Source organism: Anthonomus grandis, chromosome 1 (assembly GCF_022605725.1).
Source record: "Anthonomus grandis grandis chromosome 1, icAntGran1.3, whole genome shotgun sequence".
Lineage (NCBI taxonomy): Eukaryota > Metazoa > Arthropoda > Insecta > Coleoptera > Curculionidae > Anthonomus > Anthonomus grandis.
In genome coordinates, this window is record NC_065546.1 from 56192257 (window position 1) to 56219951 (window position 27695).

Sequence of the window (27695 nt, forward strand, 5' to 3'; positions counted from 1 at the left end):
AGGGTCAAGGGGCAATAGGAAAAGAAACAATAATTAAGATTTTCTTGTATCTTGTATGGTTGTATGCAGTTCAGTTACGCTCTCGGTTTCGGTAAGATTAGAGCGTACCGAGTTATTTTTGGGGGCCGCTGCCTTTTAAAGCCTGTTCTGTGTGCGTGTGTGTGTGTGTTAGGGTGAGTAAAAGAATTTGTACAAAACTGAACTGTATTCTTATTGGTTTAATGACGGCCTTTAAGTCTAATTCATTTTATTTTCACATTTTAAATGTATATGCGACTGCTAGATTTAAGCTTAAAAAAAAGATATAAGTATATTTAAAGAATCTTCTGTTCTCAATTACGCTGACGCTATGTTTTATCACTTAGACATGGTTTATGGAAATTGTATACATTTAATACAGTGGCGTTACAATTTTTTGGTTTTATGTCTAGTAACGCCATTTTATTTTGAATTTAGCCCGTTAAAACGATGGCGGACCATCCGCCATTTTCGCAGGCAATTGTCAATTAAAGGCTTAAGTCAGTTCCTTTTCAGGTTATAATACTTATATTTTCTTAAAACAGCACACTGATAAGCCACTGATAATCGCAGAATTTTTAAGAATTATCATTTAATTATACGTTTTACTTATATCATTTTACCAACTTAGAAAAAGTCATTATAAGTGAAAAAAAACCCATTGAGTAATTTATCTTTATAATAGTTTAAACCCAAGTTGACCAAAGATAATAATAATATATATATATTATGATGTTAATACTGTTGTATGTTTTTATTGTATATTACAAACAAAAGTAAAGACCTCGTACCCGAAGAGGTCACAAGTCATTTAACTAATATCTTAACAATAAATTATTATTTTATGTATATACATATTGTCACTATTTAGCGAAATTCACGATAAGGTTGGATTTTCTTTCTTATATAAATAAATACATTCCAGCGCGTGTTGATCAGTCTTCCTGGTGGCGAAAATGCTCCCTACTACCCTGGTGCTCCTGGGGCTACTATGCTTCTGGGGGGCGGAAATCGAGGGCACCGTCACGTAAGTATAAAATATTTCAATGGAGATATATTAATTATAACCGGCATCAATGTGGCGCCAAGGTTCTTCCCATTATCTCAAGAAAAGGCCCATTTGTGCATTATATACATGATGTGGAACTAAAAATAATCCCGTATGAGCGTTTAATTCAGTCATTTCTGGCTTAAAGTAAAAATAAACGCAAGTTCGTTTACCTCCCCTCGTAAGTGAATGAGTGCAGCCGCATTACATACACTGGGAGGTATTATAAAGAGAACATCTTTGAGATGCTAATCAAAACTTATAACGCGCTATGAGTTTGATGTATTATAGTCCAGGAGCTTGCCATAGATTTATTTTGTATTTTAATAATAATTTTTTGTCATAATTTATTCTACTCCTTTTTCCTTCATTCAAGCACTTGGCACGTTATGTCATCTTCACTAAGATAGTCTTAATAGTCCAGGAATTTTCCGAAAAAGACTTTTTCTTAAATTTAGGTTAATTTCCCGCCTAAGTAACCAGAGCTAATAAAAAAAATACTTTTCGTGTGATCCTCGTAACGCCCAAGATAATGCCATCTAATGAAGTACTTTTGGAGAAACCGGTAATAAACAGAATTAAACCGCGCCTTCCCTTCAAGTAGCATATGCCACATGATCGAATATATCTAGTCATAAACAAAATACGCACTTCTCCAGGGTGTCCGGAAGCTAGATGCAATCCTTTAATGGGGTGATAGCTGACTTAATTTCAAACATTTTAAGCTAAATATGTGTAGGTCGAAATTTGTTTATACATTTTTTATGGCAATTTTTGCATTTTTTTCAAGAAATACCAAAATTTCACACTTAAACGGTAATAGAGCGCAAGTTACAATTAATATCGGAGTTTCAAAGTTTATTTTGTTTTGTCTAATGTGTATTAATAAAAATACGATCAACTTCAAGCTTCTGTGTAAACTTATTAGAAAAAAATAGAGATATTGAAACGTAAAAAATAAAAATGCTTTGTTTTATGTTTAAATAATTGTTATGAAAATGCAGGGACGGATGGGCTCTCTGAAACCGGCCCGAGAAATTTTCAAGCGAAGCGGCCCACTTAGCCCTGATGAATTATATATTATATTTTTAATATATAATTATATATTAAAAAAATTCGCTAGTGCCTACAAACACACAGTTTTTTATTTAAAATTTTTTTAAAAAATCAACGTAAATTTAGTAAACAACGAAATAAAAAATTATAACACAAATAATATATGTATGTCTTAATATTATCCTCAATTATAACTTTTCTTTATTTAAATTCAGTCTTCAGTCAACTATTAAAAAGAAAGAACAAACAAGCTTAACAACCGAAAAGTTTTAAAAATATGAAAATGAAAAAGGAACAAAGAACTCTCAAACAAAACATAGAAAATGCAAAAAAACTCAGTACATTAAACTTTTTTGTACAAGGTACTGGACTCTGCCACCTCATTTATAATATCTTCATTATCTATTTGATTAAGTAGAGATTTTTCTATATTCATAAGCATAAAAGATTCAAGCACATTATCACTTAATCTATTCTTAATGTATTTGAGAATGGAAAATGATCTTTCACATGACACCTGGGTTATTGGCAAACTCAAAATGTATCGATACACGGTTGCTAAGACTGAATACGCCTCCTGATACAAGTTATATTTTAAAATAGCAACGTAACAGTAATACACGCAATCCCTGCAAGAGCAAACTGTAATTTTATATTTCCTTGCACATCGTCTTTATCATCCTCCTCTTCACTGTCATCGCTATCGCTACGATTGGAAATATCGATTTTAGCAAACGTTTCTTGAAGAGATAACTTGTAAAGGTCCCAGTTAGCAGCAAAACTTATTAACTCTTCCCTAATTCTGTCAGGCGTCGCCTTGGTATTAAATTTTGCAACTAAATTAGCTATCAAATGCATACTTTTGTCAGGTAGCGAGCTGTTTGCCTTTATTTCTTTAAAATATGCTGGATTAAAAATAGCTAGTTCAGCACAGAGATCTATATTCTGGGCATACCTGTTCGACATTGACTCACATACCATATCCATAATCACATTGTATGTATGTTTTAACCTGAAAACTTTTATGTTCGTCTGAGGAGCTTCGTCAGACGTATTTTCGTCAAAAAGCTTTTTAACTCGTCTTTTTCTTGTCTTCGGAAAATCGTTTTCTAATTCAATGTCCAATTGACGGTCATCTAGTTCGTCATTAACTGAAGACATAAAATCACTAACAGATTTTGTGATCCATTCCATATTCCTCTGAATGGCTTTTAAATGTTGTATTGATGTCTTAATCATCGCGTTGGCTTTAATTAGGTCTAAATCTTTCGTTTGAAGGTATCGCGACAGTGGTCCTGTAATCGAGAATATTTTTAAAAAATATATGGGCCATCATAATCAGATCAGATTCTAGTAGATCTACATATAGCGGGTAAGATTTTTTTTAGCGTTTTTACTAGAACTTTCAAGCTGAAATATTTTAGTTAATGCTTGTTCTTTCGACCACCATCGGGTTTCTCCTATAGTTTGTAGTACTCTAAGTTTTGGATCTTGCGACATTTTTTTCCAAATATCCATTCTCTTGTATGACTCTTTAAAGAAAACTGCAACTGAGTTCAGAAATGCAAAAAAGGTTGCCGCCTTAATATGTCCTTTTAAAACATCTCCCAGGACTAAATTCAGTATATGACTATAACACCCCACATGGACATGCTCGGAATTTTGTTGCTTCATTTTACTAGTAAATCCGCTATATTTCCCTTGCATGTTAGCAGCATCATCTGTTGAATCAGCAATACATTTGTTTATGCTTAGTCCGTTTTTTTGTGCAACTTCTCTTATTAAATCTTAAAACCCTTGTCCAGATGTATCATAACAATTTATTACTGCCAGAGGCCTCTCGTGAACCATTCCTTTATAGACATACCTAAAAGATTAAGTCTTTTGAAATTTAGATTATACTTAATATGATTTTAAAAGAAATTAGGCTAATAAATGTTGGAAGCATAGACTAATTAATAATGTATTATAAATTTTAAAAACATTTTTTTTTAATAAATAATGAATAAATGAATACTACTCACGTGATCACAACAGAACACTGGTCCTTAGATATCTTGAGTGGTATCTATTTCTAGAGAAAACATTCCAGACTCTTTTATTTCTTCACAAATAATTTTTTTAATTTTATTTGTTATTAAAGTTATAACTAAATTTATGGATGTTTTTGAAATAAATGTTAAAAAATTCCCTGATCTTTGTTTAACACCAGCATTTTTAAGTTTCTTACTTTTTTCAATAATTTTGTCTAGATGTTGTTTTAGTATTATATCGTATTTGGCAAGAAGTAGGATAATTTCTAAAAAATTGCCATGATCCTTATCAGCATCATCTAGCGTATATGCAGCTTCATCAGCGTTTCCTTTGTAAAAAATACGGAATTATAGATTTTTTTTCCATTGGGGCTAGACGCGACAAAAATTAAGTTTCTTAAGTTCAAATCTTATATACGATTGTATATTCCTTGTATGGAGGTTTAACGATTCATGTTCGTTTAACCTCTGGTGTACATGTTTCCAGTCTCTCATACCTTCAATAAAACTGTTTGACTCATTGGTGCCACAAAAGGCCAGGCAAATAGAGCAAAATAGCACAGATTTGCCTGTGCTATATGTTAGCCACTGCCTTTGGGTGTCATTATCTCTATAGTCATTATCAAATACTTTTTGAATGTTAAAAGGTATCTCTCTTAGAACATTGAAAGGCCTTTCAATGTTCTAAGGTGGTAAAGCTACGGCAAATTAAATAATTTTGGGCCGGGCTCCAAACCAATAGAATCTTTTGTAGCAAAACGTGCGTGATATTGTTTGTTTTGATTATTCATCGGGCGTTCGTGGTTCTGTAGAGATCTTTTATTTTATTTGGCTGGCGTTTTCGGCTTTGTTGGTGTTTTTTATTTTTATTGAATATTAAAAACAACGAATAAAATTAGTTTTTCAAAAGCAAATCCATTTTCCACTTTATCATTGGAACAAAAAGTAGAAATAAAGGAGTTAGGGCGACCGTTGCCCGATTTAAATATAGAAAATTTTTTTTCAGTTATTAAAAACAATAAAATTACTTATTTGTGTACCTTACTGTAAATATGGAAAACTGTATGTTGCCTGTGACTTGAAATATTGACATTTCCACGTAGTTTTTGTAAGTTCAGTTCCTTAAATTTCAAAATTTTTAAAATGTATATTTTTATCTACAAAAAAAAATAGAAAACTTATTGCGTTATAATTTTGATAATAAAATGTAATAATTTCGATCACTCGTTCGGTCATGATAAAATTAGATCAAGGTTTGGCCCTACCTCCCTGAACTGTCAGGAGCCGCCACTGCGCCTTAGTAGGCTTGGAAAATACTCCTTCGGCAAAGAACCCTTGTATTGTTTTTTCCAACCTGCTAGAGTTGACCTCCAAGCCTTTTTCATCGGGCCAAAAACGGACACGTCAAGTGTCCGTTTTTGGCCCGATGCTTATAATGATATAACTTCGACAAGCCAAGGCATAAAACGTGTAATTCTTGCACCGCATAACGACCGTTTGCGGATAGTAAAATAAAATTTGGGTTTACGACCGCCACATAAATTTCAAACGGGCCCAGATGCGAGCCACAATCACATTAACTTTTATATAGAGGAAGTTTTAATATAACTGTTATAGAACTGAGGACATCAGACAAGCCATCCTTCAGATGGTCAATGTGGCAAGGAATACCGATGACAAGCTCGAGAGACACGAGTTCCGTGAAAAACAGTTGGGAGAACAATTGAAAAAGGGCCTGATCAATATTGACAAAAGAATTAAGATGTTAGACCCCCTTAAGGGTGCGGTAAGTGTTTCATTCTTTTCCTGGAGTCGGCGAAGTAACGGTGTGTGTTTTCAGGTCAGCAGACTTGACGAACGTTTGGCAACGGTCGAGACGATTTTGATGCAAAAGGAAAAAGAAGACAGAGATAGGCAGGTGCAACAACAACAAATTTATGACATCGTTTTGGATATTCAGAAGAAATTGCCTGCCTTGCTAGATCAACTTAATGCTGATATAACAGAAAAGGTAACCAAAGGTTGGGATAAACGAGCCCGAATAAAATTTCTTTTTTAGGTTTATATGACGATTCCGCCGGCTGAGATAAGCGAGCCGATGATGACCAAGAAGGATTTCACCGAAATGGAAAACAAAGTGGTAAAACAGATGGAGAACGTCAGCACCACCGTAAGAAAACTCGAAAGCGAACTGACCAAAATCCGTACAGAGAGCATGAACAGTATTAGTGACCTCAACAACAAATCCAGCCAAAGTTTGGAAATCGTGAAGCGCCAATTGGATAGCAACGAGCATCTGCTCGAGAAATACGAGAATAAACTGGCCGAATACAATAACCGTATCCCGGAAATCCCGGTTATCAATTACAAGGAACAGGACGAATGGAAGGACCATCTCCTGAAAGCTTTGGAAGTGCAAAAAACCCAAGTAAATGAGGTCGTAACAAACGTGCGACTGGTGCAGAGCCGCATAAACGATCTCCCACAAAAAACCGACGTGGAACTGACACAAAATTTAACCATGGAAAAGCTTGAAGAGATCAAAGAGAAAATACCGAAAGGGCATTTGGGACCTTTGGAGAACCTGGAAGGCGCTTTGAAGGAGGTGCGTGCGGAAGCCGCCAAAAATCATGACGTTGTTAAAGCCTCGGTTAATGAACTTACTGATATTACTTCCCATTTGACCGAGCAGTTTTCAAGTAATTACGAGAATATTAGGTAAATATGATATTAGTTCTGGGGCTTGGTTCTAAAAGGGCCAAAGTCATAAATCGCAATTTTTGACAAATTGACTTTAAAGGTAATGAGGTCGCATTAGGTTTGGTTTTTACAACATAGATAGGTTTCTACATTTTTCTTAAGCTAGATTTGGGTATAGAGGATATTGGTTTTTAAAAAAAAATCTTAAAAATTTATAAAATAAATAATTATTTTTCAAAAAAAATTGACATTGGCCTTTTTTTTAATAAATAATAAATTAAACTAATAACACTTTGGCCCAACTTAAAAAAATCAAAATGAAACTCAAAAAAACACAAGAAAAAACTTCTTAAAAGTCGTTGCACATACACTTTGATAAAAAAAATATAGGCACCTAAAGCGAATCTTCATCATCTTCACTTTCACCAAAATTATCAATTGCAGTCTCAGAAGAAGTTAGTCCATTAAGAAACTGCAGATAGTATGGCTGACTGTTTTTATCAATAAATGGTAATAAGTCCCTCAAATGTTGTACTTTATTTTTTGGAATATCTCTATTAATCCCCTATCCCTATTAATAACGGTTTTTTATTAATAGGGAAAAGTTTTTTTGCATTTTCGGAATTACGGGTTGATTTTCTTAATAAATTTAAAGTTTGATATGGCTCGTCTTCAGCAAAAGTGGTTTTGTATTTCAGCAGACCAGGATTTTCGGTAGAATAATGAATGACTCTTATTTTAGCCCAAACAACAGGGTTTCCCAAAGTATTAACTTTTTTGTGCTGAAACTTTCCCAAAAGGAGTGACTTAAAATTCAAGAATTCTTCCTGAGCCATCTCATGCACAAAAATTGGGGGTTTCCTAGGCACTAAACGAATTAAATTGGCCCAGTCGCTAGGAATTTCTATTTTTACTGTGGTATTTTTTCTAGCCTTTTCAATGGCTGCATGAATTTGGTCGGCTTCCATATGAGTATGTCCCGGAATAAGAAATTTGTGATATATGCTGACATGCCTTTCTTCTCGTTTAAAATATTCTTCAATAATCGTTAGCAGCATAGCAGAAATTAAAATGTTTTTGTTTTGTCCAGGACAACAATCACTGTACATAATTATTTATATCGATATTGGCTTTATAAGAAGTTATATAATATTGGATTCCTGGGGCCTATGTTCACATTGGCCCGTTTATTGAAAAGAAGTGTATAAAATTGAAATGTTGACATTGGCCTTTAGCGGATTTTTAATTTTTTTCCTGTGAAAGATAGACTTTGGCCCTTATTACACATAATAATCTGGTCTGTGTCGATTTCAAAAATGCACTTAAGCCCAAATCTAAAAAAAATTACTTTGGCCCTTTTAGAACCAAGGCCCAGAGTTAAACAAACGGCGCAATGTATTGGTTAAAATACCGGCTCCTCATTGAACAATGGATTATTATCAATGAGCAGTCAGTATTTCAACTAATAATAACGAATTCAAGAGATGGCGTCTTGTGACATGTTGTTTTAAGCAGTTTTTGCCATTCTGCTTGTCTCAAGCTAGGATCAGTTGGGTGGACTTAGAGACGGGTTTTCGTGTCAAATTAAAAATTCTCGCTTTCAGGACCGAAATCCAAAACATAGCAAAACTGGAACATGTGATTATCCAAACTGGTGATAGCGTCATGGATACGAAACGTCGCGTGGAATATGGTGTGCATCAGATACTATCAGAATTGGAGAAGCAAATGAAGGCCGGATCTCTTGAGATCAATCAAGGGATTAATGAAAGGTGTTGAATTAATACATTTTAGGCTGGTTCAATGGGTTACTGATTGGTATTTTCCAGATTCGAAGCGTTCGAGTTATCGATCCTGGATGAGGAATATGGCGCCCTGCACAATTTGACGTCGAAAATCCAAGAAGAAATCGGAAGAGTCTGGAGGCAAATTGGCATAATGCACCAACAAATGAGCGCCAGTACTGACACTTTAAATAAATTACAAAATCAGACTGATGTTTACGTAAGCGGTTCCGTGGACGTCATGGACAGCATGAAAGGAAAAGTAAGGAATAATTCAAATAGTAGAGTTTGTATTCATTACATTCTTATCCGTAGGTCACCCAAATAACTGGCAAAATTGAAGAACTAGATGGAAATCTAAACTTCTTGGTAGGAAAACTCTCTTTAGTATCTCAGGAATTCAACAGGATAAAATCGGGTTTGGGATCTACCCTAGACGAGATCCGGTCCAGCTTCCAAAAGGTCCAGGAAGGCATTAAGAAGGACAGGGGCCCTGGCCCGCATAAGATTTCTAGCAATGAAATATTAGATGTTCCACCATCCAGATAGAATAATTCAGTCGATGCAATATTTGCAGCAGTGATTAGTTTTTAGAATTTTGTATGAATTCCTATTAATTTCACAGTATACGTATTTTTATTATACAGGATATATTACGGAATTAACTTAATAAGGATTTATTTTAAGGTATTTTACACGAAATTGTACCAAAGCATTAATAAATTAAGCGATTTATTATATCGTGTATTATTTATTAAGCTTATTCAGTTTAATATTAAGGAAATTACGCTCAAATGTCTCGCTTTTTCTAGCTAAGTTTTTGATTGTCACCGTCAGAGGACACTGCGCAACGCCAGCTGAATATATCGATCAGCCTTATCATTTCTTAGAGCTCTCAACGGACAATAAATTAAGCGATATATTATATCCACGAACTTAATAAATATACCTGGACTGCCAATTCAATGAGAAGTATTGATCAACAGTAAATGACCACTACTAGGAGGCCGCCATTTTGCGTGATTGTGTCCTTTCGATGTTGGTCACCCTGACAAATTCCAGTTGTGCTTATTGTAGAGAAACAAAACTTTTAAAAAATTTTGGGAGATTATGTTTATGAAAACAAAATAGAAAGTTACATTTTGTTAAGAATTTAAGACAGTTGCGTTAGATCTGAAATGTTTCTTGTATCTACTTGTTTAAGAATGTCGTTAAAATTTATTAAAGAAAGCTCTCACCTAAAATGAGACAATGTTTCAATTAACTTGGGATGCAACATGCACTTTAAAATATTTGTTTAATTATTCTCATAAATTCTAATACCATGAAAATGATGACATCGATCGTTTTAATTGAAGACCTTGGTGCAAGAACCGGGCAAGTTCCATTTTCCACATAAAATGAGTTAAGAAACATATCAACCCATATAAATTAAAATTGCGCGTCTTTTGGTGCAAGAATCAGGCAAGTCCAGGACTTGCCTGATTATTGTACCAAATTTCGTATAGTGGTGGGGACTTGCTTGCGTGAGAATATTTTCGACGATTTTGCCTACACGATTCAAATATTTTGTTTTATAAAAATTCCTTCTTATAGCAAAATTAATTTGCTACAAAAAAGGTCCTTTAGACTTTTTAGCTAAAACAATTAGGGAAGCAGGAATTTCTATTTTTTTATTTTTGCATTGTAATTCCTATGGTGCGAAATGAGATGCAGCACCCGGTATAGGAAACTGTGAATAAAAGGAAATCCACATTTGTCCGATATTTGAAACTCCCGCTAATTTTTTAATAGTTTTTGCGTCCTGTCAAAAGGTGGCGCTTTGGTGGCGCATTTTAGTGTCAAAACTGGCGCGTGACAGTTAGTAATACCTGGCAACACTGGCCACTAGGCAGCGGCTATTTTTGGCCATGATGGCCATTTGCATTATCAGTCCAGGTATATTTAGAAGTTCGTGATGATATCGTGTATTATTTACGTAGTTTTACTTTAATTTTTAAGAAATAACCCTCAAAGTTCCCTCAATTTTACCTAAGCTTTTGATTGTCACCGTCAGATGGAACTGCGAAATGGCAACTGAATCTCTCGATTTGCCTCTTAAGGCTGTCAACTGTCAACAACAAATAACACAAACAAAATTTTTAAATGATAATATTATTATATAAATAGAATTTATTTATAATTTTAGAGGGTAATTGGAATGCTGTTGATGGTTTTCAAATTTATTTAAAGATGTGAGGGCAAGAAAATATAGAAAACATGGGACTTCGGGGGGCCAGGTTTGAGGTAACTGGAAATATATGTTTTTCTAATTTTACTGAAAAGTATTATAAAATTGGCCTGCTGTTTATTTACAGTACTTTTTGGTGGTTTTCTTGTACATTTAACATTAAATACTTCTACTGAATACTTCACCAAAAGTAATAATAGTTCCCTTTCGGCAGAATCTTTCTGAATATAAGAAAAAACAGTTGTGCTTATAAGCATAAGAATTAAATTCTAAGTGGCCACAGGAAAATTAGAGACTGGCATAGCTATATAAAGTATTAATAGAAATCAAGTTCTTATAGTACTAATATTAAAACTTTAAAACTAGGGCAAAGCATCTATTCCTTGACCACCACTGAATCTCACATAAATGACCAGTATAATTAAAATACATGTCCCCACATAAAACAATAATTACATGTTTTTTTTACTAATTAGTTTAATTAAAAGTGATAAGTTAGTCCTCACATTATTTGCACTTTAACCACTAATCATTGGTGATACATATTATGACCAGCCTAAATGTATGCAAATATTTAAAAGTATTTATATTATCAGTTGCCTGAGATTCTTGGTCATATAAGAATATTTATTACAGACATAAAATGAACTTCCAGTAGGCAGCAGCAGGATGAATAATTTACAACTTCATTTGAGTTTCTGTGAACTAATAACATCCAACAGGTACGTCAATGATTTTTTATGTTACAATAGAAATTTATGGCAAGTATTACCAATTGATAACATGTAATCCCTAAGTCTTATCGTTCTGAAAATACAGTTCTTTTAATATATAGTTAATGTGAGATTGTGTTGCTTAGATAATAATAACTTTTTCCCTTGCATGTAACCTTCATGAAATCATGTGAAATTCAATTGTCATACAATTTTCAGGTATAGTCTGATATAGAAAATAAATATGCAGTAATCTGTTAATGTGTATTGAGAATCAATTTTATGAAGGGTTTTAATACTCTTATCAATCATATAACACCCACCAATATAAAATAAAAAAAAACACATTGTTATCAAATATTTTGCATAAGGAGATAAATCTATTTGGTTTGATTCAGTCAGTTGTGTCCATTGTCTGATTTCCTGAATGAAAAAGTTTTCAAAAATAGTTGAACATTATAGTTTATGGTGAAATACCACTACAAATTCCAGTAAAGTAACAATAAATTGTAAGTAATTCAATTTTCCTTTAAAATACAAAATTTACTGTTTGTTTTAGACTGTTGGATTCAAAACTTAGATACAAATATATTATTTTAACAAAATAAACTCATAGACCGCAAAATTTGAAAGCAAATGCAATGTTCACTTAATGACTCATATTTTTTTTTAATTTATTTTATCTGTATACATTTGGAATATAATAAATGTATTTATTAACGATGGGATACCCCATTACATAAGTTAACAATATAATAACAGCATTCTACAAGCTAACTTAAAGTTCTCCAAGATATGCATCATAAGTAGTAATCTAAAAACCCAAAAACAATCCTCTGTACTATAACAAAAGCTAATCAAATTACAAAAATATGGAATATATATAAACCGAGATATAAACTTGAAAAGGTTCAAACATTAAAACTAAATTAGAGAATAGACCAATTGCTTCTTAAATATATTCACTGACAGGCCAAATACTTCATTATTGCAACTATTTATGAGTTTACTTTAACAATCTATGGGAGAACTTTGACCATAGTTAGTATGGTCAAAATGGACTACAGAAAAATTGAAAGGCACCCCTTCTACTCCTAGCGGGTAAATCTAAGTTTATGCACTCCAACAATCTATGTAACCATTAATTATCTTATGTACAAACATCACCTGACATATTCCGCCTATGTTCCAATATAAATGACTCTCAATTAATGCATAATTATGATCAGCAATAATCTAACCCATTCCAAAATGTTAATAATGTATGCTGAACTCTTTCCACAGGCAAGTCATGTACTACCTGATAAGGTGACCAAACTATGGAGGTATATTCAAGCTTAAAACGAACCAGCAAACCATAGACACCATTTATAGTATCCAGTGAAAAATTCTTACAATGCCTGAGAACAAATCCAATCATTTTTCATGATTTAACTGTAATTTCATTCAGATGTTCTTTAAACTATATAGATTCTCTTGAAATATGACCCCCAAATGTCTTACTTTGGTTACATACTTTAACTGTTCCCCATAAATAAGATAGGAAGTATTGTGTGCTCCTTATAACCTATTGTGACCCTCTTATAAAAGCTAATAAAACAGCATGTCGACACATTCAGGCTAAACTTACTATCCCTACACCAATTGGCCAGTCTATCCAAGTCATCCTGCAAATGCGTCTGATCATTTTGACAGTGAATTCTTTTCATAATTTTAAAGTTATCAGAGAAAGCCAAAGCAAAACTGTTCTGAAAGCAAAGATAGTATTTGCAAATAAATTAAATTGGGGAACATAATCGCAGCAAGGCAGGAGGCAGTGACAAAAAGATATCGGCTGAAGTTTGTCAAATATTTTGTTGGCTACGAATATTTCGTTATTATAATAAATATATAAGTTATAATTAATATTACGGGAATATAAATGTTATTTTGGGAAATGATGAGTGTTTAACTTTTACTCTTACAATTGTATCATTTGCTGAATGAAGACATTTTATTATTATTAGTATTATTGTAATTATTATTATAAGAAATAAGATAAGAATATGATAAATTAGGTCCAGGAATTCCCCATTCCAATTATGACATATCATTAAGCAACACACCCTCTATATCGAAATGCATAATAATAAAAATAATAATTTATTTCCTGATTTTTAGGTCCAGAAACAAAATCAACCAAGCATTCATCCCAAAAGGAAACCAATAATTTAATTACCATATAACCTATTGGAAGAAGAAAGACTGAAGCAGCCCTGTTCACCATTTTTTCGGCCTAGTTATGACTCTCTAAGCTATTATTAATAAGCGAGCAAAAAAATGATGGGTCCCTCATCCCAAATCAGCAAAGTCCTTGTAACCTTATTATTTATCACTCTTTTATACTATTCCTACATGGACTATAACCTCTATGTGAGAATCCAAAACTATCCTATAGAAAGCAATCCCTCTTTATCGAACACCACCAGTCGAACTCCGTATAAAGCGGTTACGTGGGTGCCTTGTAACATTAATCCCCTCTGTGACGTAACCGTCAAAGCTCTCCTATTAGATCATACAAACTATTACCTTTTTGCCCCCTTAGTGACCATCATGGACAACTTAATCCACATATCAGACATAAAGTTCCTCACGCCGAACGTCATAAGTTTTTCGCACGTGTTTATCGCGATCATGAGCGCCAAATGTATTTCCAGTGATAATTTGGCCTACAGACGTATGGGGGTGGTATTATTCGAGATTCGCACTTGGATGGACGACTTGGACGGACACGTGGCGCGCGTGCGTAAACATATCAAAGGAGAGCGCTCCGAGGTGGGTACCAGCGGGTACTACATCGACGGGCTGTGTGACGCTTTGGGGTGTATCGCACTTATCTTGGGTATCGTCGTATTTTTTAGGAATAACCCTCCTAGAAGGGGTTACATGCAATTACCCACGGAGCAAACCAAAGATGGATTATACTGCGGGAAAGTTGGCATGAAAAAGGTTTTAAAGAAGTTGGGTTTCTTCGTTTTACAGTTGATTATAAGCTCGGCAGCGTGGAACCGTTATATAGCGGTTTTTCAGGATTTACTGGAGAATGAAACAGTGACCGGAGGGTTGGAATACGAACGTCAAAATGAGATTTTAACCAGTTCATTTTTTTATTGTATATGCTGGTTGTGGCGGGTGGTTAACATACACAATATGTTGCACTTCTTACTGCTGGCGGTGTTCTGTGATAAATTGTGGGAGGTTTTGTCTTATATACAGTACTTGGGCTTTGGTATTTTGTTTACGGTTATATGCGTTACCGAGTTGTACTATATCGAAGCTAGAAACTTTGTTTTTAGCTGTTTAGATGACACTAATAAGGTTTAATATCGCCCTTTGGCTTTCTTTTACATTACTTTGACTTGCGTTTAAAGACAAAAAGTCATATTTTATGGTTTTAAAACTTTAGAGACAAAAGTACCGTCATCTGGGGTGAATTCGGACGATTTTCCGGTATTTTTCCAAATAGCAGCTACATTTATTTTTTTAAAAATCTCAAAAAAATAAATAAATTTCTTATGTCTTTTGTCGATTCATTCCACACGAGAAAAAAATATATTCCCATTTCTTAATATATTTTTTTTAACCTAAATAGTGTCCGAATTCACCCTTATATGTGGGGTGAGTTTGAACACCTATTGTTTTTTGCCTATATTCGAATTTTGACATGCATTGGGGTGTAGTCGGACACGAAAATTGAAAATAAAAAGTTTCCCACGTCTCTAGATGAAAAAAAGATATTTTTTTGGATATGAGGAAAACACTATAGCATTTGTTCACATAATAAATAAAACAAACTCCTTTGTTAACTGAAAAAATATTCTCACAAGAAATAAAAAAAAAACATATTATTTAATTATTATAATAATATATTATTCTAAGTGCTTATATTACCCGGAAATTTAAATTGGTATCGGCCCCTTCGTGCGTCTTTTACAGATCTGAGAACAAGCGTTAGTTGACGTCTTTCAATGACACTTTCATCTTTAGTTTGGGGGTAAGTTTATACTTATTATTATTATTACTATTATTTTATTATTATTAATCTCCCATCGTGCTTTCTCAGAAAATAAACCATATATGTATCTTGATCCAAAACTTCCTTGACACATTGTCTTTAAGTTGGTCAATTTTACTATGACAAAGGTGTCAGTTGTTATAATTGCGGCTTTTGGATCCTCAAAAGCACCCTGGACTTCGTTATTATTTCCGCTTTGATTATTTTCTCCATCAAGTTCATTGTCTTTTTTGCTTTCACCATCAAATCGTTCATCGGCTTCATCCTCATTTGACAGATCTAGTTCATATCAGATTCATCGATGATGAAGAGGAGATCCTTCTGTTTGGATTTTGTATAGCTTTTCCGGGAGCCACATTGAGCTTTTTGCCTCTTCTACGCGTCGGTTCTTCAGTAAATCGTTTATCTTGAAGTAAGCCAACGAACGTTTCAGACCATTCATTAGGAACATCATCCTTTGGAGCGTTTGGAACTGGAATTTTGTTTAACACTATCTCCGGATTCAAGGGAAAGATTCCACATGCTCGAAATCCCGACTTGATGGTCTGCTGCATTGTAGGTTCCATGGCAGTTAATGTGGTTTTAAAAACTCTGGGAAACTCTGATTTAGGAATACATCCCTTATTTTGTCATTTCCAATCTGTTAATGCAGCCCGCCATTTTTTCTTCAATGGGGGAAAAAATGCCACGTCTAAGGGTTGAAGAACGTGCGTGGAATTTGGCGAAAATAGAACGAATCTTATATTAAATCTTTCAGATTCCTCAAGAACATGTAAAGACACATGGCTTGACAGATTGCGCGTATTATTATTTTTGGGCCTTGGAGATTTTTCAAATATGGCAACGCAATCTTATCAAACCAAAGGTGAACCATCCGCTTTTTGTACGGTTGTAGAAAGCGCCTTCTACTCCCCCTTCCACCCACGTGGGATATAAATGTGTAGCTTTATAAACTGTGTAAGGCGGTAGTAATTGGCCAGATGCAGAAATAGCCATCATGATAGAGATGCTGCTTTTACTTGAATCCATTATTCTGTCCGCTCGTTTTGAGCCTTTACGACACAACACTTTAACACGACCCGGGTCATCACTCATGTTAGTTTCATCGTAATTGACGATGTTCGTATCTGGCACTCCCTCCAACGTGTCCCTCAAATTCGAAAAATATTCCACAATAGTTTCTCTATTCACGTTTGCTCTGACACGTTTAATGTTTTGTGCGAGTCGCTCAGTTAGACGCTTGTTTCGATTCAAAAAACAATAAAACCACTTTGGCCCTGGCATATTATCTCAAAACTTCGCTATCCTCATTCCCTTACGATCCAAATAGCTCTTGACAACATGTCGTATATCGGATCGTGTGTGTGCCGAGAGTGCAGTTTGCCCACCTTGTCTTTTCCTGTGCTTATTTTTTAGCTTATCGCTGATGGTTGATTTCGGAATCATATAGGTTTCTGAAGCATCACGAATAGACCTTCTGCCCCGTCGAACATCCTCTAGGACCCGTTCCAAGGTCTCTGGCGTATATTGCGTGCTTGCCATGATATATCAGGAAAAGTAATGACTGGCGCTCCTTTTCACAGACTAAGTAAGGAGCTTTTTGGCAATGTCATTAATTATAATAGTAAAGATAATGTAGTTGTATGTCTTAACTTGCGTTTTACGCAGGTCACGCTGTCTAGTCTAAATAATCTGTTGTTTATAGGAAAGAGTACTAATCTTATCTTGTGTATTACGTATAATTTCAGTCACAGTCGCTTCTACTTTAAGACTCTTAAATACATCAATTCAGTCATGAGAAATAAAAACCTATCTGTGAGAGTCATCACTAATGCTTTTGAAGGGCCATCACATCGGCTATCACCGAAATCACTCTGTGATATTTTATCATTATATATATCTACCACTCACTCTGCCTTAAAAATAGTATCAAAAACTATACCTTGTATGGATATAACATGGAATAGTGAACCTCTGGAACACAACAAAACTTTTTTAGGCCAAACTCAGTCGGAGTCCATTTTGCTTTAGCCCTTTTAAATATTCAGTCAGACAGAAATAAATCTGATGAACTCTCTTTATTTTTAGCATATGAAGATAACCCTGTCATTGTTGTTTTGACCGAACATTGGCTCATACAGGGTGAACCTTTTTTTATAGAAAGTTATGCTCTCGCATCCATCTATTCCCGTACTCAGTATAATCCTGGTGGAACTTTGATATTAATGGAGAATAAGTTTTTAGAAAGATATAACTTTGTTGATATAACCAAGTTTGAGTATCTCCTGGAAGAAAAAACTTTTGAATTTTGCATTGTTTATTCTAAAGAATTAAATTTGTACATTTTAGGCCCTTACAGGTCACCCTCGAGTAATTTTAGTAGTTTTATTGATAATTTATATAACATTTTAAGCCAAAGATCGGTAAATGCATCACTAATATTGACAGGTGACATTAATGTACATTTTTTAGACTGCAATAACTCTAACAATCATTTGTCAATAGATAGAGTGCTGAAATCTTTTAATTTAAGTTTGCATGTTGACCAACCTACTCGCATCACTGCTAATTCAGCATCACTTTTAGATTATGTTTGCTCTACGCTCTGTGAAACGCAGGTTGCATGTAGAATTGTAAATGCCAGGTTGTTTGATCATGAGGCCGTATTATGTTCCTTTCTTCTAAGTGAAAAAAAGTGCGGAAGGTTGTTGCACTAGAAAAAATTTCTGTAAGTTTAAAGAATGTTGTAATTCAATAGACTGGAATGGTATCATACTTAACAACGGTGATCCTTTTGAGAGTTTCCATTCAACTTTAGTGGATGTTTTTGAGTCAACTTTTCCCATGGTGACAATTAGGGAAAAAAGGAGAAGACCCTGGTATAGCAGGGGTCTATTGGTTTCTGGTAAAAATCTTCGGTGTTTGCACTCCATAAGAAAGTTTGCCCTGGACAACTCCAAATTCATATCCTACTTTAATAGATATCGCAAAATTTACCGCGATACAGTGAGATTGGCAAAAAACTTATACTACTCAAGTAAAATAAACCAATCAAGAAATAAGTCTAGAGAGTCTTGGAAAATTGTTAATGACTTACGAGGCGAACGTGGAACCCTACTGTTTCTAATAGCACGGTGTCGGCCGAAACACTCAATCATTTTTTCCAGGGTGTTGCTTTGGGTCTATCAATATTATTGCCTCAGTCTGTTAGAGATCCGCGCTCATACTTACACAACAATAAGGTGCCTGAAACATTTTTCTTTAGACCAACAGATTCTAGTGAAATAATGGAAGCTCTATCCTCAATGAAAAATAAGAACTCCTCTGGATGGGATGGGCTGTCACTAAAGGTCCTAACAGCGCTACCGCTACCAACCCTTGATTCTTTGGCTGAGGTGTTAAATGTTTCACTTTCAAGTGGGTCCTTTCCACATTTACTCAAAAATGCCTTGATTATACCATTATTTAAGGGTGGAAACTATGATGACCCATCAAATTTCAGACCCATAGCCCTGCTTCCCACGCTTGGCAAGCTTGTAGAAAGATTGGTAAAAACTAGGTTGATGGAATTTCTGAAACGGCATAATGTTCTTAACCATCAGCAATTTGGATTCCGGACGAAACTGGGTACATCTGATGCTATTTTCAATTTTTTGGAGAGTCTGTACATGGGGTTGAACGCTGGGGAGAGTGCGGCGGCGGTGTTCTGTGACTTATCTAAGACGTTTGACTGTGTGAGGCACAGAATACTGCTGCAGAAGCTAGAAACCTATGGATTCAGAGGAGTTGCTCTCGACTGGTTTCGTTCTTACCTATCTGGAAGAACACAAAGGGTATTCTTTGACAATGATATGTCATCCCGTCTGGATATGGATGCTGGTGTACCCCAGGGTTCTGTTCTTGGACCAATATTGTTCCTGCTATATGTCAATATCTCTCAAATTCCAATTAGGGGCAAATTTACTATCTTTGCGGATGATACAACATTACTTTGGCATGCCACTGACACCAAGAGATTAAGGAATATCATTGATGAAGATTTAATTCTTGTAAAGTCATGGTGTGAATCTAATAGATTAACTTTTAATATTTCTAAAACTAATATTTTAACTTTTAAATATAACCTTGGAACAGTCACTTTGCAAAATGAAACTTTGCCTTCCTTCTGAAACATGCAAATTTTTGGGCCTGACGATTGATAAGCAATTAAAATTTGAAAATCATATCTCCTCTTTAATAGGGAAGTTATCATCCAACTGTTATGCTATTAGAGTAATAACACATTCTCTGGTACTTGATGTGGCCAAAATTGCCTACCATGCTCTTATTGACTCTCATCTGAGATACGGTATTGTGTTTTGGGGTGTGTGCTCTCAGTATTTATTCAGCTCTCTATTTATTTTGCAAAAAAGAGCCATACGCTACATGTGTGCAGCTCCCTTTCGTAGCCCCTGTAGGCCATTATTTTTAAAACACTCTGTCCTGACATTGCCATGCCTTTTTATTTTAGAGACTGTCTTATCCACAAAAAATATCGCTATCAGCTTGGCCCCCCCTCCACGGGTTACAATCTCCGAACAACCTTCTCTTTACCTTTGCCTATCCCAAAAAGTGGGCAGGTTTGATCCTCTTTTGTGTACGGGGGCAGAAGCTTTTTAACCACCTACCCCTTTATATAAGGCTAATAAATTGTGAAAAACGTTTTAGGAAAAATATAAAGAAACTTTTGCTTGCTAAAGCATTTTATTCTCTAGACAAGTTTTTAAATACATTTTTTTGACAGTGAAGAGTTTTGCGCAGCGTAATGTGAATTCTTACTACCCTTTCTTTGGGTGTGTTCTATATTCTATGTATGTAAGAATTGTTAAAATTTTTATATTTTTGTAAAAGATTATGTTGTCAGCTATCTTTAAGGTTTTATATAATGCTTTGTTAACAACAGATGATGTTACGTAACAATAAAGCTATTTTTGACTTTGACTTTTGACTATAGTTCATAAACTGGACACCGAGTTTCTTCACATATTTACGTCGCATGGCTGTCCGAATTCACTCCACCTAGTGACAAATTTTAAAGTTAGTCCCCTAAACGAAAAAACCAAGGTCAAAAGTCACAAAGTTTTTATGCTAAATTGTTGTTTATATAATACTTTTCAACTATTGTTAAAAAATACACATTCAAATATTTCCTAATTCTCCCACCAGAAGTTTCTTTCTATGGTATAGAGAAAAGGCAAAACATAAACAAATATTTGAAGTCATAAAATGAATACTCACCTTAAGTTGAATTGTTTTTACACTGTGAATACATGAACTACATGCATACTTAGTCGTATCTAAACGTCGACTGACGTGAAATTCTAAACAATGTTACCAACAGGAATATTCTTGCGCAGAAACGCATTATGTCCGAATTCACCCCAGATGACGGTAACTTAGCCTCAACAATTCCTATTTAAATGAAAATTAAACATAGAATTTAGGCTTTAATTGGATAAATGGTCAAGTAAAATGCAAGTTTTTCACATTTTTTCCTTTAATTGCCAACGTTTCGGCCTATATTAGGCCTTCTTTGAGGCACTACAAAATTTACACAGTAAAAACATTTATAGACAAGTTGAAACGGTATTTTATACAGTGGTCAAAAAAAAATTATTAACAATTAAAATACACTAAAAACAAATTAAATAAGTAGGTACTGCTTTAACTTCTCTATAAATGTTTTTTTTAAATTTTGTAGTGCCCTAAAGAAGGCCTAATATTGGCGAAAGGAAAAAATTTGAAAAGCTTGGATTTTACTTGACCTTACTAAACCCTTAAAAATGAAAAAAATTGAACTGGGTATAAAACAACACACAAAATAGAATTTAAGTTTCTTGCTGTTAATACTCTGTAATTTATGTCAAACCATTAAGGATGGGTTCTAAGTCTTAATTTGAACCAAAAACTTACTTACTTCTCTAGTCCTAATGCCAGTGGTGTTGTGAAATTATTTTTTTGTTTAGCATTAAAATTTATTAGAGATTATAAGTATAATTTTATAAATATGTTCATAATAAGCTTTATAGTAAATGTGTTTTTATTACTATGCTCACTGGTTTCATTTTAAAACAAAAACCCTTTTACAGTAAGTAAACTCCTATTTATTTTACTTGCAATCTCATTTTCTTCCTCTCTAAATACTCCTGTACATTGTCAAACCTCCTCTTATACCATACACTAATATCACTATTTTCCTTCACGAAACCCTCCTTAAACTTCCCCAAAGTACCTTCATAACTATTCGAACTTAAAACAACATATTTCCCATCAATAAACTTATAAACAAACATTTTATCGGAAAAAACATACAAGTTGCTATTATTGGTATCATAAAAATATGTAAAATCAGGTGAAAACACCTCAATGCTTTGCACATAAGAATACTCTAAATTATTAGGGCATATTTTAAACAAAAACAATTTACCAACAGTGGCAAGAGATAGTGCCAATAGTACATCAAACTGGGTTTCACATATTTGCATATCTGTGATTGGTAAAGCAGATATATCAACTTTTTCACTGTCCATTTTTTTGGCAAAACTTGCCAAACTCTGATCATCCACCAACTTTCCAGCATTTATTATGTTAATCTAAAAAATTATTATTTAAAGTCAATATAATATATTAAAACACCTTAACCTACTTGTTTCCCTTCCAAATAATTCCACATCCTCACGGTGCCATCACCCGAAGCTGACAATAATACATTCGCACTTTTTATCATTTTTAAAGTGGTAACAAATTCTGTGTGGCCTAGACAATAACTAATGATATTATAACCATTTGGAAAGCATGACACTCTAACTTTCTCATCCCTATCACAAGTAATGACATATCGGCCACAATCGGTGATAAGCATGTCAGATATGACACTCAGATGGCCCAGTAGCAACTGTGGCTCATCTTTCTCATCTGAAAGTTTATAGAGGTAAACATCTCCTGTTCGATCTGCCACTAGTAAGTCATTTTTTGGCGAGAAACATATCTGAAAATATATAAGTTTTTATATTAGGGTTTAAATGCCTTTTTATAGAGGGAAGGCACCTTGCTGGATGTCCTTGATAAAATTATGTTTTTTACTGGTTCAAATTTATCGTTGAAGACAATCATTTGTTTGTTTTCTGTGGACAGGGCAAAGTATTGTTTATCCGCTGAAAATCCCATCCATATGATGTCTTTTTTTGCATTTTTTAGTGCCTGCAAGTGAGTTTTTAAATAAATTCGGTATTGGGATTGTAAAACTGTTTAATCAACTCTAACGTTCGTTTTTTTAGTGAAAGAAATCTTACCTCTTACCTGTTTTTGTTCTTTGGAAATATTTTCAGAAATTGGGGGGTCAGGGACTTGAATCTCTCCTAGGGAGTCTGCTTTTGAATCATGAATAAATACTCTATCACTACAGGAAAAAATAGTTTTTAAGAAAACCGAATCCTCGGACGTTTCTTGCAGCAAAATCATGATTTGAAATGAGAGGAGATTCTTTAAAAATAATTTAAATAAAGCGGAAAAATAAAAAAAACATGTTTTGGTTTATATTTTGATATTTATTTTTAGGTTAGGTTCAATGTTGCCAAGTTCAAAAAATAAAAACCACTAGAAATGTTTGTAAAAAGTTACCAGATTCAATAAAAAAATCACTAGATTAAAATTTTAACGAGGTATTCCTATTCCTTGTAAGAAATGTATATAAATAACGTATGTACATATATCAGTTAAAAAAAAATAAAAAAGTTCAGTTTTAAAAACACAAAATTAGAAACTACTTAAAACTGCATATCTAGTACTTTTTTTTTCATTTTTCAAAACAGATTTTTATATCCCTATGTTAAGACTTTTACCCTTATTATAGATGTTCTTGAAGCATGTAGGTATCGTTTTTTTTTAGAAATTATATTTTTTTTATTATTTGTAAACTCATTAAATTAGTTTTATTTAAGCATTAAATATTATTCATTGAAAGTAGGGGCATTTAAAAAATTATAATATACTACTTAGTGCCCTCATAATACCGGAGAGATAAAAAAATGCCCATTTAATGTTAAATATTCAAATTTAATCTTTTAATAAATCATTTACCTTTTTTATATAATTACTCATTTCATTAAATTATCCTTGCATAAAACAACATGCAAGGTATATGGATAAGATTTAAATGTGTTTATTAGTACCGAAAATAACACAAAATAATGCTTTCTTAGCTTTCTATAATTTGGTTATTATTTTGCTTAGCAGAATTTTTATACTTCTTAAAAAACTATTGACATTTTAAATAATCACTAGAAATGTGGGATTTATCAAGTTTTCTCTAAATCACTAAAGTAGCTAAAAATTCACTAGATCTGGCAACATTGGTCATGTCACAAAAGACAAATACATAGAGGTCTGTCATCTGTCGTTCAGCTGATAATCAACCTAACCTAATTGTTTGAAATGTCAAACGCACTACTATTTTGAATTCTGAAAAAAAACTAATTTTTATAACAATAAGATGACAAACTACGTGAAATACACCGATTTAATTAAAGTAGGAACGGAATACGCCCGAAGAATGAACAGGTTAAGTAACCGTATATTCGGAGAACCTGTGCAGGCCATCAATTCAAAATCCTTGAAGGTGATCAAAATCCTAAGGTAGGTAACCCAGTTGTCCCCTGAAACTGGTTTAAATACCAATTTCCAGTGAACAACCGGTTAATTTACGTAAAGAAATACACGCTTACTATCCACGGCACATCGAAACTGGGAAGCTAATGATGAAGTTGAGGTACTATGGGTTGTACAGAGATGAACATCAGGATTTTAAGGACGAAATGGAAAGGATGAGAGCACTAAGGGGCAAAGCGAAACCGAAAAGGCAACCCAGGTCCAAACAGAATGAAGAGCCTTCATAAAGCTAGCACTGTACGAAATAGAATAAATGTTTAGTAGATAAAATAAAATAAATGTCCTTAATAGAGGTTTTTAAGCTTAATTTATTCTTACTGAGAAACAATATGGCAAAAGTAATAAAAAAAAAGAGATCTATAATCAAAGTTCCTCCTTAGGTTGATTCTTCAAATCATCACCTCCAGTTTCACCTTTTAACTGCTCATTTAAACATGAAGTATCTTTCCCTTTAAGTACTTTCTTCTCGCACAAAAAAGTCTTTAAAGACTCACCACCTTCCTCGTGCTGAAAGTACCATTCTTCTATAGTGGCCTCATTTTCTTCCAAAAGGGTTTCACACTGGGTTTTCATGTTGGTAACTTCAACACTGGGTTTATCCCATAACTCGTATGGAATCCCGAGTTCTACTTTGACACCTTTATCTACCAAGCCATGTAGAGTTTGGAAAGTTTGGCTCATCCCTTTCGCAAACCTTGTACTGTCTGTTCTCTCTTTGTGAATATTATATTCTAAAATTTTATTGCATAAGCCATCGAGGGTTTCTATCAAGCGAAGCTCAGATTTTTTGTACTGTTTCTTTTTCTTTGGTTTAATGTCATCTACTGAGTAACCCGTTTCAATTACATCATGGCTCTTGCCGGTCTCCTCAAGGCGGTTTTGCAATTCGACCGTCAATATTTTACATACTGAAATTGTCGTTAGTGTAAATGTTGGATTCATTTAAGGGAAACCTAGGGATATGGGCTTACCTTCACATCTATTCGCATATATAACCCCTTGGTCCTCTTCTGTTATACATTTTGATAAATTTGCTGATAGAAGCAGAAGGAAATATTTGAATAACATTATTTTTGTACTTGATTAGTGGTTTTTACGTATACCATTGGTAATTTAATTAATCCGAATTGAGTAGGAAGCTTTGCGATAGTCAGTCTGTTTATATTTTAATCCTTTAACTTAACCTCATAATGCAACGTTGCCGCATTAAGAGTTTTGTTGGCAGGATAATAGACAGTTTTCGAAGATGCATATGTTTTGACCACGAACTAAAAGCGATTCCAAGCGGTCTATCGGTAATTACCGTTCCTAAATGGTATTAACCAAACACGTCCAAGCGGTTATAGTTATAACCGCTATAAAACATCATTTTGTTTGATTATAAATAATACCCCAGACATGTTATATGTAATTAGTTCTTAAACATAAATATCAAAAAAGAAAACTTATTAGCATATTAGCCATAATAAATTTTGTGTCATCTTTAAAAAGGAAATAAGGTAAAAATTAAATGCTAAGACAATTTATTTGTAATCTTAGCATTCCTAAATTTTTATATGAACCTATTTTAACATTTTAGGCATTTTAATGGAAGAAGATTTTTTAAAAATATTTCCAATGGCTGAAGAATTATTCTTTAATCAAGAGAAAAATATCAGTCTTTTTAAGTTTCTTCGATCTAAATCAAAAAAAGGATATTTAGCTTTAGCCATACAAGATCACAATATGATGCCTAAAAAAATTTCTTTTAACGATTGGATTATTCAGTATAATAATAACCAGTTTTTTCAACTTTTCCGGTTGGAGAAAACAACTTTAGAGAAATTGGAATGTGAAGTGGCAAAAGAAGATAACAACAAAATACAGTACAGTGGCGGACATTTTCCCATTGACCTGAAAATGCAACTATTATATTTTTATAATATATGGGTACTCAGGATTCCTTGAAAAGTATAGGAAATCAGTTTAAGGTTTCCCATAACACAGTAATGAGTGTGGTAAATAAATTGCTATATTTTGTAATGCAAATGAAAAATACAATAATAAAATTTCCTAATGGGGAACAAGAACTTAGAGAAGTTTCCTCAGGCTTTACAAAATATCCAGGTAAAAAAAGTATTTTGAAATATGTAATTAAAACATCAGGTTTCCTTTAGTATAGTTAGAAACTGTAAAGGTGGGCCACTGAATTGTCACAGACCAGCCAGCATAATATGTAAACAATTCTACCTATAGTTGTAACAATATTTATACCTATAGGTACAATTTTTTGCCTATATTGTTAAAATTTTCTTGCCAATCTGGCCACTGGGTACCCTTAACCACTCTCTATAAATTACAACATTCTATTAATATGTTGTCAATCTATATTTATTTATTTTTTATTTATTCATGCCAAAAAGTATAAAGCTTTTACACAAGTCAGTCAAAAATATAACTCCAAATAAAAGTATTAAACTGTAAAATTCGTTTTACCTAAGAACAAAAATAAAACACATATAAGCCTAAAAAGTAATGCTTAAAAACACTTAACACTAAAAGTCAAGAGACCCAGCCTATGCAATAGCACTGAAATTTGAGCTCAAGAATTCCTTAAATGAATAAAAAGCATTGGTGACTAAAAAATGTTTTACCTTTGTCTTATAAGCATTAAGAGGCAAATCCTTAACGGAGACCGGCAGGACATTAAAGAACTTAATTCCATAATAAGACACGCCATTACGGGTACGCTCGAGTCTCCTAAATGGTGCCACCAAGGAGCCGCTATTTCTGGTGTCATGACTGTGAGTGCTAGCATGAGTCGCAAACCTGGGTAGGTTTTCCCTAATGAATACAAGGCACAGAAGTATGAAGGCGCTTGGCAAGGTGAGAACTCTCAGAAGCCTGAAGTGGACCCTACAACAATCCCTGTATCCAATCTGCGCAATCACTCGCACACATCGACGTTGCAATGCAAAAATCCTGGGCATATGCGCTGAATGACCCCAGTTTAGTAAGTTATACGTCATTAGAGAGTAAAAATATCCAAAGTAAGCTGTCCTGAGAGTACCTGCGGAGACAGACCCAGACAAATTGCGAATCAGGAAAGTACACCTTGATAATTTGGTTGACAATTCATCTATGTGACCTTGCCACGTCAAACCACTATCCAATCTAACACCCAGAAAATCCACAGACACACCTAAAGATTGTTGCTGGGAATCAACGTCCCGAAGGGAAAAAATTATATTTTGAGTTTTGGACTCATTTAAGCACAATCTATTGGAAACGGCCCAGTCTCTAAACTGAGAACAAGATTCTTGAGCCTTGAGCGAAATGTTTGCGCAACTCCTATTAGTACACAGGGATGTAGT

At 33.9% G+C, this 27695-nt stretch overlaps 5 protein-coding genes across 9 annotated transcripts; 3 read left to right on the top strand and 2 right to left on the bottom strand.

The window, feature by feature from the left end:
- The first annotated feature begins 10 nt into the window (after positions 1-10).
- On the top strand, positions 11-9377 carry LOC126738793 (structural maintenance of chromosomes protein 4). The gene is made up of 8 exons (XM_050444235.1): positions 11-173; positions 944-1045; positions 5773-5941; positions 5996-6166; positions 6215-6873; positions 8460-8627; positions 8685-8901; positions 8955-9377. The coding sequence occupies exons 2-8, from the start codon at positions 975-977 to the stop codon at positions 9186-9188; spliced, it is 1689 nt and encodes a 562-aa protein (XP_050300192.1). The 5' UTR covers positions 11-173; positions 944-974; the 3' UTR covers positions 9189-9377.
- A 1152-nt stretch (positions 9378-10529) lies between these two features.
- Positions 10530-21726, top strand: LOC126735409 (ceramide phosphoethanolamine synthase). Of its 4 annotated transcripts, none has more exons than XM_050439391.1 (3): positions 10530-10577; positions 11506-11591; positions 13743-21726. In XM_050439391.1, exon 3 carries the CDS (start codon positions 13902-13904, stop codon positions 14943-14945), a length of 1044 nt encoding a protein of 347 aa, XP_050295348.1. In that variant the 5' UTR covers positions 10530-10577; positions 11506-11591; positions 13743-13901; the 3' UTR covers positions 14946-21726. The 4 variants fall into 4 exon arrangements, with proteins under 4 accessions (XP_050295348.1, XP_050295340.1, XP_050295357.1 ...); XM_050439383.1 differs by lacking the exon at positions 10530-10577 and adding an exon at positions 10666-10925; XM_050439400.1 differs by lacking the exon at positions 10530-10577 and adding an exon at positions 11395-11449.
- Positions 21727-21756: 30 nt separating this feature from the next.
- Positions 21757-23238, bottom strand: LOC126735394 (tRNA (guanine-N(7)-)-methyltransferase non-catalytic subunit wuho). Of its 2 annotated transcripts, none has more exons than XM_050439365.1 (4): positions 22975-23238; positions 22723-22875; positions 22322-22663; positions 21757-22268 (listed from the first exon to the last, which is right to left on the bottom strand). In XM_050439365.1, exons 1-4 carry the CDS (start codon positions 23134-23136, stop codon positions 21780-21782), a joined length of 1146 nt encoding a protein of 381 aa, XP_050295322.1. In that variant the 5' UTR covers positions 23137-23238; the 3' UTR covers positions 21757-21779. The 2 variants fall into 2 exon arrangements, with proteins under 2 accessions (XP_050295322.1, XP_050295329.1); XM_050439372.1 differs by having other exon boundaries at positions 22968-23114.
- Positions 23239-24082: 844 nt separating this feature from the next.
- On the top strand, positions 24083-24635 carry LOC126735080 (28S ribosomal protein S33, mitochondrial). The gene is made up of 2 exons (XM_050438981.1): positions 24083-24309; positions 24359-24635. The coding sequence occupies exons 1-2, from the start codon at positions 24167-24169 to the stop codon at positions 24567-24569; spliced, it is 354 nt and encodes a 117-aa protein (XP_050294938.1). The 5' UTR covers positions 24083-24166; the 3' UTR covers positions 24570-24635.
- On the bottom strand, positions 24631-25539 carry LOC126735072 (protein canopy 4). The gene is made up of 2 exons (XM_050438968.1): positions 25314-25539; positions 24631-25250 (listed from the first exon to the last, which is right to left on the bottom strand). The coding sequence occupies exons 1-2, from the start codon at positions 25408-25410 to the stop codon at positions 24706-24708; spliced, it is 642 nt and encodes a 213-aa protein (XP_050294925.1). The 5' UTR covers positions 25411-25539; the 3' UTR covers positions 24631-24705.
- Positions 25540-27695: the final 2156 nt, after the last annotated feature.